Below are 20359 nucleotides of genomic sequence, written 5' to 3' on the forward strand. Positions count from 1 at the left end.
CAAACAGAATTTTATTAAATTTCATTATTCTGGGATCCATCCATGTCTTGTATGCCCATGATGAGTTTGTTGATATAAGGGCACATTAATTGTATGTGTAAGACCTCTAGTCCCATTTTTCCCCCTGCATGATTGAGACAAAGCAATATTTAGGGAGAAATTGGCTTTGTCTACCTGTAAACCAAGATCACCTGAAATGCAGTCTCATAAGAAGTTGAGGGTAATTGGTAATGCCAAATCCTCATTACAGCACTGGCATTTTCACCAACTGTATGGCAGATTTTGCAATTAAGAACACACAAAGAATTATTCTTTTCTTGCGTAACAACATTTTAATGTCAATAAAAAGTGGTTTTATAGTTCAAGATTACAAATAAAAAAATATTTCATCTTGACCCTTTCCGTATTTTCCCTCAGGGAAGTCTTAAAATTTTAGTTAGGAAGTGTTAAAACCACGAGGTGGATGGATGCTGTCTCTACAAAAAGCTGAAGGACTCCCTCCCCACTTTGCCATCACCGGATGTTTTGAAGTGGAAGGTTTTGCTCCAAGTCAGCCTGAAAAGCATTCGCTCTCTCTCGTGGCAGGTGAAACCACGGGGGCATACACCACCACCGGATCCTTTCAAGCTGAATGCAGCTGGAAGGGTACTAAAAGGAATGAGTCAAGCGCCTCTCTATCTACCGGGCTCCATCAAGAAGGCACAACATAAGCAATGGTAAAGTCAGTAAACAAAATTTTACTGTAATATTTCATAACACAGATACTGTATTTCTCTTTTAAGTGTAAAGCTACCGTCTTACACAAGAAAGATGGACAGACCCTTTTCCAAGACTAATATGGATACAATAAATATGGAGTTTTACATACTAGATCTGTACACAGAAACTTTGTCCCACAGCCATAAAAATTTACATTTAACAGTGCAACATATAATTTAATCCTTTATTTATCTGACATAGGATGTTTACTTACTAAACACAAGCCACTACCTGGTTTTAATATACATATTTTATATATATATATTTTATATATATATATTCAACAATCTGTACAGGTTTCTAAACATAAAACTCCAAAAAGGCACAATCGTCTATACAACATGTACAAAAATGGCTGGAGCTGACAAGAAACAACAATTATTGGTCAAGAGTTCATGATTGCACAAAGATTAGTAATGGGTTTGTGTCAGAAAAATGTGCTTTAAGGAAAGGAAGGTTTGCAAAGAAACCTGTAAGTGTTATTAAAAAAACCTCAAAAAATAAAAACACAATGAAAAACAAAAACTAGGTTGCTATTACAAGTCTATCCTCATCGTCACTGCTGCCATCGCTAAACTGCACCGTGTTTTGCCGCCGGGGCAAGGCGGCTGGCCTGTGTACCTGTCTGTCCGGGGAGACAGTTCGGTGGACCGGGGACTTGGTTAACGTGTCAGGATTTGCCTTGGAGCGGGGCTCTGCCGGGGCAGCCCTCTTCACCTGGAGGGAAGGGACATGGCGCTTTGGCTTGGCAGGGTTCGTGAGGTCAGTCTTTTCGGGATCCGCTTTCCCCGGCCCGTCGGGTCGCTCGTAGTCAGTCAGCGGGGTGGGCTCGGGATGGCTCTTCCCGCTGTACCGCTGGCCGCTGGCCGCTGCCTGAGGAGAAGTGGCCCTGCCGGCCTGGCCAACCTCAGCCGCGGGGAAGCCAACAGGAGCCGGCTCTGGCTGGGCCTCGCAGGCTTTGCTGCCCGAGGCGGGCGCCTCAGAGGCTCCTTGCCCCTCGGTGCCGATGGGGCTGACGGAGGGGATGAGGGTCGGCAGGGCGATGTTCAGTATCTGCAAGCCGGGAATGTGGGCCTGTGGGCTGGGGTTGCCCTGCGGGGCTGCGCCGGCGGTCAAAACCTGGAGGCCCACAGCGTTCAGGGTAATTCCCGAAGGGCGTATCTGCGGGGTGATGTTTGCATTTGCCAGGCCCAAGATGTTCACTGTCTCCATGCCCAGTGGTGGCAGAGGCTGCAGGCTGGGCGTGCCGAGACCCTGGATGCCCGGCATGCTCACCTGGCCTATGGGAATGCACGGCACGACGCTGTTCACCTCGGCGACTCCCATGGGATTCGCAGCGGCCGCAGCCACGCCGCCCGTCTCGCCGAGGGCACTGGTAGTTCTGTGAATCACACTAACGGCAGGGATAGTGAGCTGCACTGGCCCTGCCTGGATGGGAACGAAGGTGGAGTAGGTGGCCAGGCCAGCGGGGACGACCTGAATCCCCCCGACTGGTACTGTGCCGTAGGGTGCCGTGGCTTGCCGCTGTGAGTGCAGGGGGAGGTGGCTGAAGAGGTGAGTCTGGGGAGCCCTCAGCTCGGTGGTGTGCTGCGGGCACCCAGCCAGCTTCTCCTCTGGGATTTCGGCGTAGGGTGATGGCGCTGTCGTCTGCATGCTGTGGTCCACCGGCGAGGAGGGAGAGCTGACGGAGGGCGTGCTCTGGGACAGAACAACACAGGCGTGTTAATGCGGTGGCCACCGCTATCCTCGAGTGAAATGAAAATGCAAGGTAGCTGGGAGTGCTTCCCACACTCCCTTTTAAGAAAAAACAAAAACAGACTGGTTCACAATATATACTGCCCAGCTTGAACAATGAACTAATTTCCTTCCTTTCTTTTTCCAACTCCTTCCTCGCCCACTAATTGAATTTTCCTCTCCTAATTACCCTGGCTAATTTCTCTTGAACACTAATACTCAAAAACATTGCTGAATATCCGTTGCACGCGTTTTTTAAGGAGCGAGAAGGCTTTGGAGAACTGTTTTCTGTGGAAATCACCTTAGGCAAGAAGGTTAAATAACCATAAGCTGGCATTTTTGATGCACCGGGTTCCTCAGCTGGAGGCATTACAGCCTCCGGCAGGCAGAAGCAGCATCATGGCACATCTGTCTGTAGGTGCTTCCAAAGTGGAAGACAGGCGATATGCAATGACAAGAGATGGATGACTACTACAGTGCTCGCATAGGCGGAGGTGATGGGCGGATACTGGAGTGAGACATGGGACCCACATCGCACTGCTGCCTCAGCTCACTGTGATGTGGTGCACACACCTGCACCGATAATCGTATTTATATGCTCTCTTTTCTTCTCATATAGCCTGTGTAACCAACCAAGGCTGGCAACTCCTTTCCTAAAAACACCTAAACCGAGAAGACTTAAACTGCAATTGCAATCTTGCAGTATCTTTTAGTTTTAGGCATATTCATAACACATAAAGAATGGTGCAACCTTATTTAGTTTATATAGTCCTAAACTGTAATTCTGTGGCTTTGACCAAACTCTCAAGAAATGTCTAGAGCAGGCACAAAACCGAAACACTAACAGAAATGCTTTTGAAAACTGCTGGTAGGAAACGTATTGGTTAAAGGAGAATATGATTTACTGACTATGCAGTGCCGATCAGTCTAAATGGGAAGATGGGTGTGAGAAAGAAGCCAACATCTTTCTCAGAATTAAGTCCTGTCTGACATCTCACAACAAATCCTGATAAACTGGTATGGATGCTTTCAAAGGAACATACAACAGCCTTCCTGAGCTGTCTCGACCCCTTGTCTCTATTGCAAGAAGTGGAATCCACAACCATTCACAACAGGAACAGACTGCAGATTAACCATCAGGCACACGGCTGCCACTTCTTTTTGGTCTGGGAAAGGAGGAGGTCGTCTGGAAAGGAATTACTGCCTTGTATTACTTACATGCCTTTTAAAAAATACATATTAATGTAGACAATTATTAGAGCTGTATTAATGAAGACCTTTCAACATTTTAAATTGTGTGAATATTTTCTTGAGGCTTCAGTGGTTCTGTTTGATGAGGGCGTAAACTCAGTCAGATATCTTTCTGGTATCTATTGGCAACAACTGTAACCCAAAATCCAAATATTAAGATCCTACCCCTTTTGTGGCAGGTGTTACACAGTGATCAGAGACCACTACATTTTATTCTCTGTCATACTACATTTACATTTGCCACACCGACTCACAGTTCTTTCAAGCAGGAATGAACCTGTGACAAACAATGACATGCAGCAATAATTTTTACTGTTTCTCCTTGTCAACAGTTCACTATCGTAAGTTTTTTAAAAAATAAATCCAGTAGTACAGATTTTCAAAGAAAAAACAAGCCAATAAGTACTTAAACATGAAAGAAATTTTTTCTTATTGCTTATGCTTTTGAAAATTTCCTGATGCTTATTTTTCTATAACTGCATGTATATACTATTTGTAAATACTGCATTCATCACAAAGAAGGTAGTAATTACTCCTTTATTTAAACTACATTTTGCATCACATTTTTCTGCGCATTATTCTGGAAAGCTCTAATGCCTTCATGGTCTGCAGTAAGAATTCAAAAGTTTCAAGAGATATCCTTAGGGTCAATCAGGTATGTGACTTGTACCGTCCCCACTACAGTCCATCAAAATATTGCTGAATTGTAAAAGGCTTAACACCTGCCAGTTCCCTTCTGTGATTTCCTCAGCAGAGGTTTAAAGACAATAGTCGCCAAAATTACTGAACGCTCCTGCAGCCTTGCACACAGACCGACCTCATCTTTCTGCACACTGCTCTGAAGAGCTGTGTGTCTAGAATAGGCGTGAGCAAAATTGATCCGTTTCTGATTAAAATGTTCTTTCAGCTTGGAGAAAAACTGAGAGTACTGGGAACTCGTGTCTCAGTTCTGCGCTCATCTCTCCTTTTGTTACTGTGCTAGGGCAATCTCCTGGTTTCCTTGAACATCTGGTGCTCTTTCTAATTCTAGTACTAAGCATATTCGGAGGAGAGATAAGCAATTGCACAATTTTTTTATAATGATAAGGCAAAAACCTTTGGGACTAGATTAGTTTCCCTTGGGAATTACCAATGATTCTATCATCATATTTCACAGTGAAATGACTTCTGAATTCTATCACTTCCCTCTGAAAACTTCATAACCACCATCATATGTTCATCCTACATATCATATCCCTTCTTATTTGTAATACAATCTACCAGCTCCAAACTTCAGCTGAGATGACCATATTACAATTAATCCTTTCAGGGAGAATACAATCAAAACTAAGAATTTGAAAAGCAGTGCTCCTACAACATTGCTGTTTCTAGAGTCCTACGCATCTGTGCTTCGATTCCTTGCCACTCTTCTTAAAGACTCACCAGCCAACAACTCTAAGAATAAAGGGAAAGGCAAACATTTTGCTCTTTGAAAAATCTCCAAAAAGATCTTTAAAAAGAGGATTTAAAATCCCGCTCGCTCTCCCCCCAGAGTTAGGCACTCCTACCTTTGTAAGAGCTGCAGTTGATACTAAGGAGTGGCCCAAGGCTGTTTCTGGATTGGGGTAATCCACAGACATCTGGTGACCTGGAGATGTAGGAGCGACGTCTGCCAGTGCTGCACCAGCACTGCGGGGGCCTGCTCCTCTCTCCTGAGCTTTACCCTCATGTGCTTCCTGATGGGTGAATTCTGCTGGTGACCTGGAGGTCCTGCTAACCGACTGCACTGCGCTAAGGACGGTCATCTTCGTCAGCAGCGCTTTTGGCAGACCATCCATAGAGTCCGTGTGAACCCCAGCAAAACAGTCTGGAAGCCTGATTTCTTCATCAGTGCTGGCGGCATCCTGCAGGCCATGTCGAGAAGGGTGATGCTGGGGGCTGGCCGTCACCGAGGGGGTTGTGGACAGGACTGACTCAGCCTGGCTGTCTTCATCATCATCTTCATTGTCATTTTCATCTTCATCTGCACCATCAGACTCCTCCACATCATATCCTGACCGGTCATAGCCAAATCTTTGCTTCTCACCTGCAAAAGTGGGAATTAGAAGGTAAGCCAATGAAGGTTCTGGACTGATTGGGAAGGAGGTGGGAAGGAGCAATTAGAAACACCAAGAAACACATGGCATGTGCATTTTTCAGTCACATCCCATTGCATCAAAGCAACAGGGAAGATTTTCATTTTTGTTTTTTATTTTCCAGTGTACATATTTAATTATACAGCTACGTGATCTTTCATATTCTGCTTCTGTGTTGTTTTTAACCTTCTGGATTTGACTGTTTTCTTTTAAGCCATTTATAACCATTTGCTCAAAGTCACCCTTCACTCTTTCGCTTGGGGAGAAGTGAGCAGATTCCTGGTTCATTAAGTTCCCAGTGACGACATACAAAACTGGTCTGCCAACCTTAGCGGTGGGATATTCTCTAGCTGGTTCTGACTCATAAGTGGGTGTCCTTGTACCTAATATGAATCACTGCTGCAAAGGTTTTTGAAGGATGCAAACAGAAAGACTGGAGGCTGTTAGTCAGGAACCCATCTCGTTAACAGGCAAAAGAGACCAAAATTAGACCTTAACAGATTCTTCACTTTGCTAATGTTTTGAAAGGTTTCTTAACGAATCACCCAAGATGTCCTAGGAGGCAAGAAAGCCCTAATCCTATCAAAACTTACCTATGCGTGAAGCTTTGCTCACATGAAGAAGCCCTCCTGACTTCAAGTCTTAAAGCCAAACTGCTGTCTAGTGGTAAATTTCTCTACAAAATACAGCTCTGCTGCAGCTTTTCACCTTCTTTTATATCATAACTTGGAAAGAAAGAATCGTCTTTAGTAAAGAGACAGAAAATCCCATCTGCTGTATCTGATTCCAAGCCACACTGTCTGGGATAATATTTTATAAAAGACAAAATGCTTTGAATGCACTAATATTTTATATTCGATTAAAGGTCTGTCTGCTGAGCTGTCCAAAAAAAATATCAGCATAAAAATCATTTGGCTCTGCAAAAGCAATGACGGCTGGTTAGTTAAAATCTCAGCGATCCTGTTCTAGGGAAATCTACAGAGCAACCTACCATCAAAATGAACGATTCTGAAAAAAATCAGATCCTTAAAAGAATTTGAATGTACTACCAATACTTCAGGCTGCTACATTACCAAAATGAAAATAAGCGTGTTTAACTCCAGGTAAAATAAATGGGTTTAATTGAGCTACCTCTCAGTAAGTTACCCACCTTTATAAGCCTTTATGGTTTCAAATGAGCAATGCAATTAAGAACGAGACTAACAGCTTCTTTGAAAAAATCCCTCTATAATGACTTTGCCCCTCTTTGCCCACACAGTAATTTGTACATTAACTAAATATGGAAACTATAGATTTTCTACGTTTACTACAGCAGGCATGAAACTGAAATGTTATTAAAAGTACCCCAAATCCTTCAGGTCATTGGAAGGATGCTAACCAAAATATTTTTTAGAATTTTAAATAGTCTTAATTTATAATTCTCATCTACAAAGCTGTTCAAGAAAGAAAATACATTTTAGTGGAAAAATTAATTCAGTAAGGTCCATTCCAAAAATACGGCAAGTAGGATTGTTAAAAATATGATTAACAAAACCACATGGAGTTATTCAACATTTTTTTACTTGCTACTTCTGTCATTTTTCTTCTTCACACAGTGTTTCTTCATCATTAATTCGCAAAGCAAACACATCTAAAATGTCAGAACCTCTACATATGTTTGATTTCTGAATGGAAGTAACTTCCCTCAATGCCTTTGTAACAGATCTCAAAGACTTCTCCATGTGTTACATCTAAAGGGTGACCCATGCATTTCCTGCAACTCTTTAAGCAGTGCATGGGGCATTGTAAAGTCTTGGATTTCAGTCCGGGCTCCCTCTTAACATTGGTCTCTTTACCAACATCACATATCTATTCTCCGGGAAATCCTACTGTTACTTTTCTTTTTTCTCCCTCTCTCCACATAAATCACATTTTCTGTGAAAGTTGATGTCAGTCACAAATGACTGTCTCCACTGGCAAGAGAAACTACCTGAAGTGATTAAACTGATTTGTCACATTTGTAAAGCATGGAAAACATATGCTCAAACAATGCCCTGATTTATAATAAGAAACTATCTTTTTTCAAATCAACATTTAAGATCACTATAGGATTTACTAGCAAATGCTGCTTATGTAGAAATTTTCTGCATATGTCTCAGCTTTCTAGAATAAAACCATGGAAAGGGGAACCGTGTGTGGGACACAGATTCCTTACATGCAGGACTCTCTGGGATATCATTTCCCTCTATTGTTTCCCTGTTTACCTCCACCCTTTGTGCATTTGCCAGCTTCTATTTAAGTGTGGTTACCTGGAGCTAAAGCCTGCAGTGTAGGCGAGGTGACAGTGATGAACGTGGTTCCCTCACTCCCACACCACTTCGAAACGTCAGATGAAAAAAAACCATTCCTGACTTGCTTGCTCTGGCAATGCACAAAGGAACGCTCTGCTCTGGCTTTCATACCTGCGTGCATGTTTGCTGAAACAAGAGGTGCCCAAGTTTTTGTAATTAGTGATCCCTTTAAGCATCGCTGTACATCAGTGGAGTTGCGAGAGGACCCGATGGTGGAGTTTTAAGCGGTGGAAGACCCAGGCAGGTTATGGGTCTTCTCTGAATGAGGCATCGAGCTGAGGCTGTGACCACTCCTTGTGGTGAAAGACTCTTTTCCAAGCAGTGTCTTGTTAACCAAGTAGTATTGGCCCCGATCCATTTTACTCATGGTACACTGCCTACTAAAGTTCCCTTGCTGTTTTAATTGGGGAAAAATTAATTCTTCGCTTCCTATCTTAAACTATGCACAATTATAACCATATGCTTATGTAGCTGATAGATATAACTAGAACTGACTCAATTTCCAAAGGGAACAAAATGACTTCTGTGTTTAACTGTGTATGAGATTGTAAAGCAGTGTGGGATATTTTAGAATGAAGGATGTGTCATAAATTTAAAGGCCACTAGCATATGGGGAAATGGCTTTTGGCATGAAAGTTCACAATTTAAAAAAAAAAAAAACAGGAAAAAAGTTTCACACTATTAAGTAAAGCCTTTATGAAAGCTACTTCTCTTTCAAATTTGTAACTCTCACCATTTTAATAGAAAGAATGTTCAAGACTGCCCCAATTTTTTATAAAGAGTGTTTTTGGAAGAGCAGCAACTGCTGCAGTCTTTTCTTCTAAACCCTTAGCAAGACTCTTTCTTCTTCCTGGACTTCACAGGAGGAAAGTGGAACTTTTGGCTACAGACATGAACACTGCAAAAATTAGGAACAGCTGGAAATACAGGTATAATAGAAACATGGACACAACTTTTGATTGGGGATTTTGCTCACATGCCAGCTATAATTCTATTTAATAAAACTGAGTTTTTAATCCTAGGTATTGAAGTAAGCGTATACAAATCACGGGCAAAAATCATCTTAGTCCTGCATTTATTTTGTTGTCAGTCCTCAGTTAATCAGCTCTGTATTGTCTTTGTGGTGCTGATGAACTTGTTGGCTAAGGCTCTGTTATACTGACATTTTACCTGGCAAAGAAAAAGCTTCAAGTTCTTTAGCACAATGGCATTAGCTGGACTTATCAGCATCCTAATACGTCCATTAGTGAAGCGCCTGGGGCTGATAACTGCCATGAACTGCTTCCTCCCCGTTGCGATGCTATGAATAAGGTAACTGAAATTATGTACTCTCTGTGTACTTTAAAGTTCTTTATTTTAAAAGTTTTTCCTACAGGAATCCTTACTGTATATGGCTTTAACAATGGCCATCTAATTATCGTCATACTGCAAAGTACTAAAAGAAAGGTTCTTCAGAATCTCAACTTACAGCTTTTAGTTTTAATTGCAATATTATCACCAATTAGTCTATCACATGATCTGACTTATCAGGCCCTGCTACAGACTTGGCCATTTCTGCACCAAATCCAATGATAAAGTTCAACAGCTTATAACTTGGTCATACTTAGTTATAACTTCATCATATTTAGGTAGGTTTTCACAGAAAGCGCAAAATGTTCATTTTCGTTCTTTCACTGGCAGGAAGACAAGAAAGACCTGAAAATGTAAGTCCAGACTAGTGAAGTTTTACACGTTCCTAAGCAAATGGACAGTTACGTAGGTAACTATAGGATTGCTATTAGCTCTACTTATACAGGCTAAAGACATAGCTTACTAAGTATCTGTTGGTCTGTTCACTATATATTCTTATCTAAATTTAAATTTACTAATTTTTTTGGCTTTTAGCACCTGAGTAATACAAAGCAGTGTTTATTGCCTCAAATTGTGCTAAGTATCTTCAGTTATGGATTAATACCTACATAAAAGCATTTAAAAAAAAGCATCTGTTCTGTATTATATATTCTTCATCAAACTCAAGAAAAAACTATATATTATGGCAATAAAGGCAGAAATATTTTTAGTATGTCAGCGTATTATCATAAACTTGAAAGTAAGGTCTATAAGTCATCAATGCACTCACTATTTTTCTAGACAATTAGAAGCTTAGACTTACCTTTCATCTGTTTTATTAGTCTTGTAATAGACTGTTCCACAACCATTCGAACAAATTTTAAAGAGGGTGAAACAAAGCACTGTGAAATAACGCTAGCATCTATACCCAAACTTGCTGTCTCCTTGTCTTTCTAGGTCTGTTCATAGGCTTCACTCACTGATTCCAGTCTTGCTTCAACTACTGTCCACTGCTCATCACCATCAAACAGGACTCACAGTGACATCTGCTGGGTTAAATTCAGACTGGTAATAGCCAGTGCCCCTCAGAGAGGAGAAAAAAACCCTGTGGGCTTTTGACTTTCATTCCTGAGAGTATGGGAAGTACCAAAGTAAAACTAACAAAAAAAAATACGAGTAACCTCTGTTTAAAGAAATTACCTACACCTAAGCCTTCCTGAGTAACCTGTATATTGTACATCAACCCTAGCACTAGGTAGTCTATTCCCAGGCTGTAGGTGTAGGGCTGCAGCATGCTCAATGTACATCTAGTTGAAGATTAGACACTAATATTAAAAAAAAAGGATTAAAAAAAACATTTCTTGTAAGCTAAACAGAATCAGCCTTCCATTCTATTTGCAAAAGGAGGATATTATTGCAAGGATTTTCATTTATTTTCACTCCTTAAATGCAGGTGCAGTGAAAACACAGACTGAGTCATGATTAAGCTAATGAAGAGCCATGGAAACTCACTTAAGATCTACTATAAGTAATATATAGCTAATTAACTTAGAACCATTGTATCTTTAGAAGGGTTTATTTAATACTGCAGAAAATGAAAGTGGGTTTTTTTATATATATGTGTGTATATATATAAATACATACCTGAAACTTACAATTAGGTCTTTTCACTGGTAAAGTAATGAATATTTTGGGAAAAAATTTCTCCATAGAGACCATTTAATAAGTTCTGCCCATCTACTGATTTCATTATTAAAGTACTATCTTGTGGAAGTTTACTCGGGCGTACCACACCACTCATACATTTGGTTACATATGAAATATTGCAGGCTTAAAGTTCATAACTGTTTTAATTTGGAGACAAATTATTGTTATTTTTAAGACTGCATAGAAGAATATTGGGTCAACATGGCCCAAGAGGATAGCCCCAGTTGCAGTCTGTCACACTAAACAGTTCACCTCATCTGACAATTTAATTCAGATATTAACATTCCTTACATTGTAACCCTGTATTTTGGTGACAAGAACATTCCACAGAGCAGAAGATGAAAGATAAATGGCTGAGGGAATGGTTTTGAATACAAAAAGCCAGGCCAGAAAGTACTTACTAATACCCAAATGATGACAAGTCCAAATACAAAGAATGCTATGTTAAAAGCTCTGATCACATATAGTCTCAGACAGCTAGAGAGCATCTCTTTCTTTTTTCCCTAGGCGCTACAGCACAACAAAATTTCAGCTTCTCAAATTACTGAAAAAACAGGCTCTGTGTGTGCATGTGCAGGACTGTGCACTATTTTGCACTCCTTATTCACTATGCATGTACTATTAATCTGTACTGCTGTCAGGTCAAAGATGACTTCTCATATGAATCTAAAAAATGATATATTCAAATAATTGTGATTGCCTATGCTTTAAAAAAAAATGCATAAAAATAGAACCAGCAAATTCCTTAGTAAATAAAAGGTTGGTGGCTTTGTTAAGTTTCTGGCTAATTCTCTAATTCAAAGTTGGTGGAAGACATACAGCTTAGTTATTTTAAGCAAAGGTGTAAACGTTTTTATTGCCATAAGAATAATCACTATTCCAAATGTTTGGATAACAAATGAGTTAGAGACAGACAGACATTCTCTACGTCAGGAAACAAGCCAATCTCACATGGCCTATGGGAAGAAGAATTTTTCTTTCTGAGGTCATAATTATTTCTTATCAGATTTTCTGCACCTTTCTCTACATCATCTCACATTGCCTTCCAACTGAGGAAAGAGATGGGATTGGGCAGACCACTGGCCCAAAGAAAGAGATCATTTTTAACAACCACACAACTCCTGAAGTAAAAAAGGTATGCGTTTAAAGACATCATTTTTTAAAGCACCAAAAGGCTAAGTGACACAGACCCACCACCGCCGCACGCCAGAGGGAAAAAGGATGAAAGGGCCAAAGATGTGACGCCACGAGTGCAGCTCAATACCCAAGGCCCATCACGGTTTCCTTCGCGGGTGACATACCGCTGGCAGGGCTGGCCCTAGAGCCCAGACCTGGCACGAGGGGTGCTGGCCCCGAATGCGAGCTCTGCTGCACTGCCCTGGGGAAAGGGCAGCCAAAGAGCCACTTTGTTAGCTGAGACTGCCTAGACACCTCAAAAAAATAAATGTATTCAATCACATTCAAACAGAGCCAAAAAAATTGGCATGTACAGGATTTCAGAGCGGGCAGAACCACCTACATTTAAGAAAGCACATATGCAAATACTTCACACTTTTTTTTCCCCTCCTGACTGTTTGCCTTAAAAATGGGCCAACAAGCAAGTTTCGAATTACCATGAGAAATACCTTCAAGTATATAAATACCTAGGTGAGCTGAGAGATGAAATCACATTTTTAAAGTGTACAGTTACTCACCGAATTTACATGGATAATTGTAAATGCCCTGTGTTATGCAGCAGCTGGAGGGGGCTGGTTTGGCTGCAGCAAACGCGTGTTTATCATGACCCTGCTTCTTGGATAGGACTTTTGTGCTGAGCTTTGTGCTGCACAGCTGGTTTTGCTACAGGTACATGAGCCAGATCGTTTAGAAAAGGTAGGGATTTTATCACCAAGTTGTTTTTTGGTTAAAGAAAGAAATGTTACCTGTTCTATTTTGGGGAAGGAGGGGGGAAAAAAAAAAAGGCATTGCACTCTTAAAATTACATTTCTGGAAGAATTTCAAGGATTAATTAGCAAATCCTGTTGAGTGTTTGTCTTGCCTTTTTCCCAAAATAGAACATTTAATTTATTAAGTAATTACTGTGCTGAAGTAAAAAAATTATTTCAGGGAGTATATAATATATTTATACTATGGTTACATGCATCTGTACATGATATATAAAAAGAGAGAGTCTCTCTCTCTCTCTCTCAGCGAAATAGTCTTAAAGCCAAAGGAAAGCAATCTTTCAACAAATATTTGACGTGGCTTCCTTCTACCGGGTGTTACTGGTAATTCTGTTAACATTTGAAATATTTCCCATTACATTATAACCACAAATGCAATTTTTAATGTACATAATTGGGAATATCGATTTATCAATCAATAAAATGTTTTCAGTTCCTAGTAAATTGAAATACCTGTTCAGCTGTAGTTTACAAAACTAACTAAAATGTCGAAAGCTAGAGAACATTGCTTAAAAAAGTGACAATTTTTCTGTCATGTGAAGGCTGAAAGTGTTAATGAAAACTGTTCCTCTGAAAAAAGGACAGTGATTTGTACTGCCGCTTATCTTCTGTGTTATTTATTTAGTACCTCAAGTTGCAAAGGAGGACATGCTTTTAGCTTACTGAAAAGGAATATATCGAAGAATGCCAAAAAAGGGAAAATGCAGGTTTCTTTGTACCTAGCGCACTACTGAATCATACCAGCTGACTCATATTCCCAGCATTATTTAGAATTAGATTCAAGCTGATTCGTTTATTCTGCTAGCGGCTGTCATATGGGAGCAAGTGCATTCATCTTTCTTGCCCTTTACTGTTTAAATAAAGATCTCCACTGCTTTCTTTTCTCAAAACCTCATCCGCAATCTAATAAACTATTCCACTGAAGGAAGAAAAATACAACAAGGCAAGGCAACAGGACTCATCTCCCTGCTGAGAAATGGGAGGAAGGAGAAAATGCCACCACTGCACTGAGACACGCTGAGATCCGAAACAGAATCCTAATGCACAACCCTGTTCTCCATCTCACTGCGTCTGGTGCAGCTACATCTTTCTTATCATGCTGAGCAAAACCCATGTGAACCCGGTTTGGCCCTCTTTCACTGTCCTCAATCTCATCTCCTCTTCAGCGGAGCCACTTCAGGACGCAGGAAGTGCAGAATTCCCATTATTAGCAATTACATGCATTTTGGTAACACTCTCATCGCTAGCAGAGAAGTAGAACATTTATCAAAAACATTCATAATTTCTAAATTATCTCTATCTGCTGATTTATGCCCAATTATTTGCAAAGGAGGACCAAACTCGACACTGGAAGATGATTAGCCTCCTTGCAAAGGGCTCAGCAATGTATTTGTGATTCTGGGTGGCATGTTAGTGATGTAATTTCTATGAAAATGTGCATCTCAAAACTTTGACAATTTCACGCACAACTATTTTCAAGGAAACACTACATTTGACTACATTTTTTTCTAGGCAAACAGCTGTTTTTCTGGTATTTTCAGTCTTGTCATATTTATCTATGAAGCTGATAAAGTTAAACTGCATAACACTTTGTGAGAAATTCAGCAGCAATTTATCTTTAGCATATGCTTGTCATTTCTTTTGGTGAAGGTTTTTCCAGTATTTCTTACTCCCTTGGACTAGCTTCTAAAATTTTTATCTCTGTATCTTTTCCCTATACAAGAATTTAGAAGCTTTGGAAAAGAAAGAGTAAGAAACTGGGATGACAAAATAAATACAAAAATGCAGTAAAGAAAGATTTTAATTTCTTACCATATTCTTCTTCTCCATCCTGATCATCTATTAAGCCTACTGAGACTCCCAAATCCATGCATTTCTTGCTATGTGCCTTTGACTTCATATGTTTTGTTAAATTTCCTTAAGAAAAAAATGAAAAAAATTAACTGCTCTGTGACTATACAAATGTATACAAATACACACTCAACATGTCTATATCTTACTCAGCTACATTTATAACCACCTGTATAATTTGATTTCACACTTGATAGAACCTTGCCCCTCAATGCAAGCCGTCAAGGGCTGCGGCAGATTCACCATCCTGCACGCTACTAGCTCTCTGGCTACATTTCATTAAGTTCTTCATTGAGATGAAATAGAATAGGATGGAAATCCTAGATGATGATGTATTTTGTATTGGTGTAAAAGATCCCTCATTTGTTTATGGCAATGTATAAAAAAGGCTGATCCAGTCTTCAAAGTCACATTGACAGAAAACTACTGTGTGAAACTAAAGTTCATATCTTGCAGCTCTTTTAGTATTTGATGGATTCTATTTTTAGTCTAAAAATTTTCACTGCTGACCTAAACAAACAGATTAATTTTATTCCAAACCAGAGCATGAACATATTTGATTTGAATCTCAAAAGTGAACGCATAACTGCTGAGAGGCCCCACAGGCTGCTCTCCCCTTCTCCTTTGAAAAGAAAATATGGCAAATATTATCAAGAAAAGGTTAAGAGTAGATCAAAGATCTGTAAATTATGACATTTGTGAAATGTATGTTATTACAAGTAATTGCTCGCTTTATACTTGAACTTCCTATTGTCTCTCAAAAACTGTTTCTTTGAGGTATTTCAATGGGAGAAATTACAGCAGGTGAAATGGTGACTCTTCTGTGGTTATGGAGTACTTTATTTGTGCTTCGAAACAAACCTAGGAAATCACCCCAAATTTTGAAATAATTGTTATGAAGCCATATGACTATATTGACTCAAAAAGAGCAATTTTCCCAGCTCTACATACAGCACGACGTTACTGGCTACACTGTCCTGTCACGAAGGGTGGTTTACCACACATCAAGCACCCAGCTGTGTGACTGACTCTGCCAGCAGTAATGGCAACCAACATCTGGGCAAAGCAACTGCAGAAGAGGAAAAGAATACAACTATCTGCTACAGCTGAAACCTGTAATTTCAAATTTCAAATGGGCAGAACTTAATTACTTGAACTTGGCCAGCACTCCTACTCTGCAAAAACCATCATCAGAATTTATGGGGTTCACACTCCGGCGTTCCATCTTAAGGGCAACATGATGACCCAGTGTGTCAGGATGCAGCGATAGTTTTTGGCACATCTATCCATCCCACTTTCTGCAGCACTGTGTTATTTCTTGGCAGTTTTCCATCCAACTGCTGAGTAGTCTTGAAGCCACTAAAAACACAAACCTTTCTGAGGTTACAGCTGGGGGGGGATTATTGCTAAATAATGTCTGAAGTCAAGAAAAAATTCGTTGTTTAGAATGTTTTTGCTGAAAGTATTTTGGCTGTGAACCTCTCCTGTCTGTTTCACCTACTTTGAGTCCTGGATCTACCACTGTTTAATACACCGCCTGCTTAAACTAGGATGCATTTAAGTATGCGCTGTAAACAGGCTTTAAAAAGTAGGGGTTCATCTTTGGGTCTTAGAAGGTCAAGTGGAACGTGAACCTTGTCCTTCAAGGGTATAAAAAACATGTTAATATAGTAATTTAATATAAACCAATTTCTTTCCCGGAGCAATTAGTTGAGTGCCAGTAGGAGTACAATATACGTCAATGGCATACCGCCGAAAGATCTCTGCTAGGGACTGAAAATTCTGTGTCCACATCCCTACCTAGGATGAGCAGCTAACCAGATCACCTATCTTCACCTAACTTTCATCATACTCCCATACGATTTCCCTCTTCCACTCCAATTTCTCACCTACTGTGGCATGCCACACAGTTCGTTTATATAAAGATGTGATTATCTGACTAAACATACAGAAGACAAAGGAAAAGAAGGAAATCAGAAACTACAAATACTTGAAGCATTAGACAATAAAACTCCACAGAGGGGCAACTTCTTTAGCTTACGAACAGCCAAATGTGAGAAGAAAAGAATTATACTTTAAAGTAGAAAGAGAAAAGGGGAAAAACGTACACCGAGAAGTACCCCTACCTTTAGTTTTGAAGGAAAAGTTGCAGTAATTGCAGTGGTAAGGACGGACATCTGTATGTGTGCGAATATGCTTCTTCAGCATGCTGGGTTTCTTGCAACGTATTCCACATTCCTCACAGATATACTTCCCTCTCCCTCTCCCCCGAACATACACGTAGTCTTCATTTGACTTGTACCTAGTAACAGTACCATAAGAGTAAGGCAATTAGTTCTAATGGGAAAAGTATTCTAGTTGGAAACCCTAATCTACCAGAATTTTGAAAATAATAGAACAGATGAAAATGAATGACTGACAAAACCAATCATCCTCTTTTTCTGCTCAACTTCTGCATTTATTTGTTAAGCTCATATCTAGATTTTTCACTAGGTAATCATGGACTTGTTTAGGAATAATGGCATATCTTTTTTAATAAAGGTACCGTTTGATACTAAGCATTTAAAGATTTCAAATCTCCTCTTCTCAACACAGGAACATACTTTTTAAAAGTGTCAATTATTGGAAGCGGGTTTGGGCACCATGAGTAAGCTTTAAAAGAGCATCTTTGAGGCTCAGCATTGGTTGCAGAAAAGGAACAACATTAGTTACGACAATGGGAAAGTCTTTAAAATTCCCTACCAACGTGCTCTGGACTCAGCCGACTGCGACCGTCTCTAGATGGAAAAAGTCATTCTGGTTCCATTTCAGCCTTTGTATCTCTGCTCAAGGATGCCAAAGGCTGTGCTTAGTTTTTGTGACCTGGTCCCTGCAACGTTTGGATCTGAGCAGAGACACGTAGCAATGTTTTACCTGGGCAGCTGGTAATGGCTTAACTGCTGGCCTAGACTGGATTCAAGCCGGGAACCAATAAATGGAAAGCCCTAGAGCCCGCCACCAATTACAAGAATAATAAAATATGCACCATTTGTGCTCAAAATTTTTAGAAGCGTCACTGGCACTTTTTACTGAAAAAAAAAGTCTGTTTTATAGGATGTTGTACATGGCACAACACTGTGGCTAAAGCAACTGCTATTCATATCAGGCAACCAATTTAAAGTATTACAGTGCATGGACTGCGACTCCCAGTAAATATTTCCATGGCACTTTTCAAATCAGGAGTTCTCCAGCCTGTGTATACCACAGTGAACTGCCAGACAGAGACCGTACCGCAGTCTGCTGCTTAGCTCCTGGACTATATCCTCTCCGGCTACAGTTATACAACCTTACTGCCGAATAGGTATTATTTATCACGTAAAAGAAATATAGGAAAAGAATTTACATCTATGGCTGTATCTAGCTGCTTGTACTGCTGATTAATGTTCGTCCTTTGGAAAAGAAAAAAATCATCGCACTGCCTACTGTTCTTCGTTTCATTACCCCTCCTCATAACTCTCACGGCTCCATACTTCTGATGACTTTCCATTTTTCTTGGAAACATAAACCAACATCCACAGACCACAGTATGGGAACTGTTGTTTAAAATAAATCAAACAGGAAGCAACGTCTCTGCAAAGTCTAGAATCAAGGAAAAAATATCTTCCCAACGAGATCTAGTCTAGTATACAAAGTACAATACTTGCCCTCCGTCAAATATTTTAACTCTTCTTGGTTCAGTTTTGATAAAGGAGTTTTCTTTATCGTGTTCAGTGCTTGATTCAGAGTTTTCCTTATTGCTGAATTCAGTTGCAGTCAATTTTTTTCTATTTAACGCTCGCTGAAAGAGAGTGAGATATGCATATAATTAAATTTAGTATCTCTCATATGCCATTAAAACCTGTAAATTACGATGAATAAAAGCATCATAAAAGCCACAATTACAGTAACTGATTTTTTTACAATGTTAAGATACATGAAACAAAAAATATCTTTTGCTAAACTACTTCTCTACTATGCATTGACTATTTGTGGACTCGCAAACGGAGATGGAGATTATGGCACTGTAGGAAACCAGGAATGCTTTGAATCTATTGTAGGAGATGCCTCCTCCTTCTTCAGGGAAGATGAAGGTGATGGTTTTTAGCTCACAGATAGCCTTCCACAGAGCAAACCCAAACCCAGCTGCTTCCTGAACGGCTACAGCTTTGCTCCTCTGCCCTCAATGCGGCCACTGGACCATACAGACGGGGCTCTACAGCTGTATGATACACTGTCCCCCACAATTGGACAAAAAGGGGGAAACTTCAGTGTGCAACTAGTTATCCGTGCTTTTTTCCCCACTGCTCAAGTCCCGCACCATTTCAGTAGCACATCCCCGGGTCTAGCTGCCTGGTGTCTACCAACAGCAGGGCAGGGGCAGGGGAGGGAAGGGCTTCCCTGACTGCTCTCCATCCCACGACTGCGGGTCTCGGGTCTCACCTGCCGACCCGCGACCCAGCAGCACCTCACGGCTGGCAGGAGCTGCTTCCCCATGGCCCAGCAAAGAGGAGAAGGGTGGGAAGGAGGGGTGTACCAACGGGAGATGCTATACAGGTAACAGTTCTGATTGCTAGTATTTTTCAAAAAATGTACCTGTTTTGGTGTGGAAATTGACTATTCCCTGCTCCGGAACCCTTCCAAAGCAGGACTCCACACTCAATTCCCACTGCCAGACCAAATTACAAGAAGCAGCATACCAGTTGTCTAGCAGAACAAAAATACGTTTCTCCATTTCCCCCGATTATTAATTAAGGAATTTTTAAAATTTTTTTTATTTAAAAGGAGGATAAGTTCCCCCAACATTTGCCAGCTAAAATCTACTCCTTCCAAGTCTAGGATATTTATAAAATGGGCAACAATGAAGGAATGATCCAATTAGCCAGCAATTATTACTGCTGTATTTATAAACTGTTCTACCCACGTAGCTGGCACACTTACCACATTTGCTCATATTGATAAGTGAATAAAACGATGAGAGAAAAAAAAAGTCCAGCCCTATGTTTTCTACTCATTATAAAATTTAATGCTGTAAGCTTGCAGATTCTTGGCAAGAGGAATGACTTCACTGGCTGACTTGAAATGACTGCTGAATTACACTGGTCATTACATATATCGAAGGGTGACATCATTCTGGCACCCGGTCCTTGCCCATAGTCCTCCATGCAGCCTCAGCCACCGCCTTTACTTCCCACCTGAGGAGGAATGTGGCTGATGAGGAATTAACACAGATCAGAGAAAAAGCATCTTCCCATTCAATTCAAAGCCCTAGGAATTCTGCACAGGCTGCAAGTACTGCTCCAATGCGTATGCTTTCATGCAGTCC

General features: G+C 40.4%; 1 protein-coding gene across 1 annotated transcript in view; it reads right to left on the reverse strand.

Moving 5' to 3' along the window:
* Positions 1 to 1048: 1048 nt before the first annotated feature.
* HIVEP1 (HIVEP zinc finger 1) overlaps positions 1049 to 20359 on the reverse strand; it is an 81489-nt gene continuing 62178 nt past the window's right edge. Inside the window, exons 4-8 of the mRNA XM_059815664.1 lie at positions 18702 to 18835; positions 17145 to 17320; positions 14980 to 15084; positions 5292 to 5809; positions 1049 to 2457 (exon numbers count right to left, since the gene is read on the reverse strand). Coding sequence (XP_059671647.1) covers positions 1285 to 2457; positions 5292 to 5809; positions 14980 to 15084; positions 17145 to 17320; positions 18702 to 18835 — 2106 coding nt within the window. The 3' untranslated portion in view covers positions 1049 to 1284. The remainder of the gene's footprint in view (positions 2458 to 5291; positions 5810 to 14979; positions 15085 to 17144; positions 17321 to 18701; positions 18836 to 20359) is intronic.

The sequence above is a fragment of the Gavia stellata genome, chromosome 3 (assembly GCF_030936135.1).
Source record: "Gavia stellata isolate bGavSte3 chromosome 3, bGavSte3.hap2, whole genome shotgun sequence".
Taxonomy (NCBI): Eukaryota; Metazoa; Chordata; class Aves; order Gaviiformes; family Gaviidae; genus Gavia; species Gavia stellata.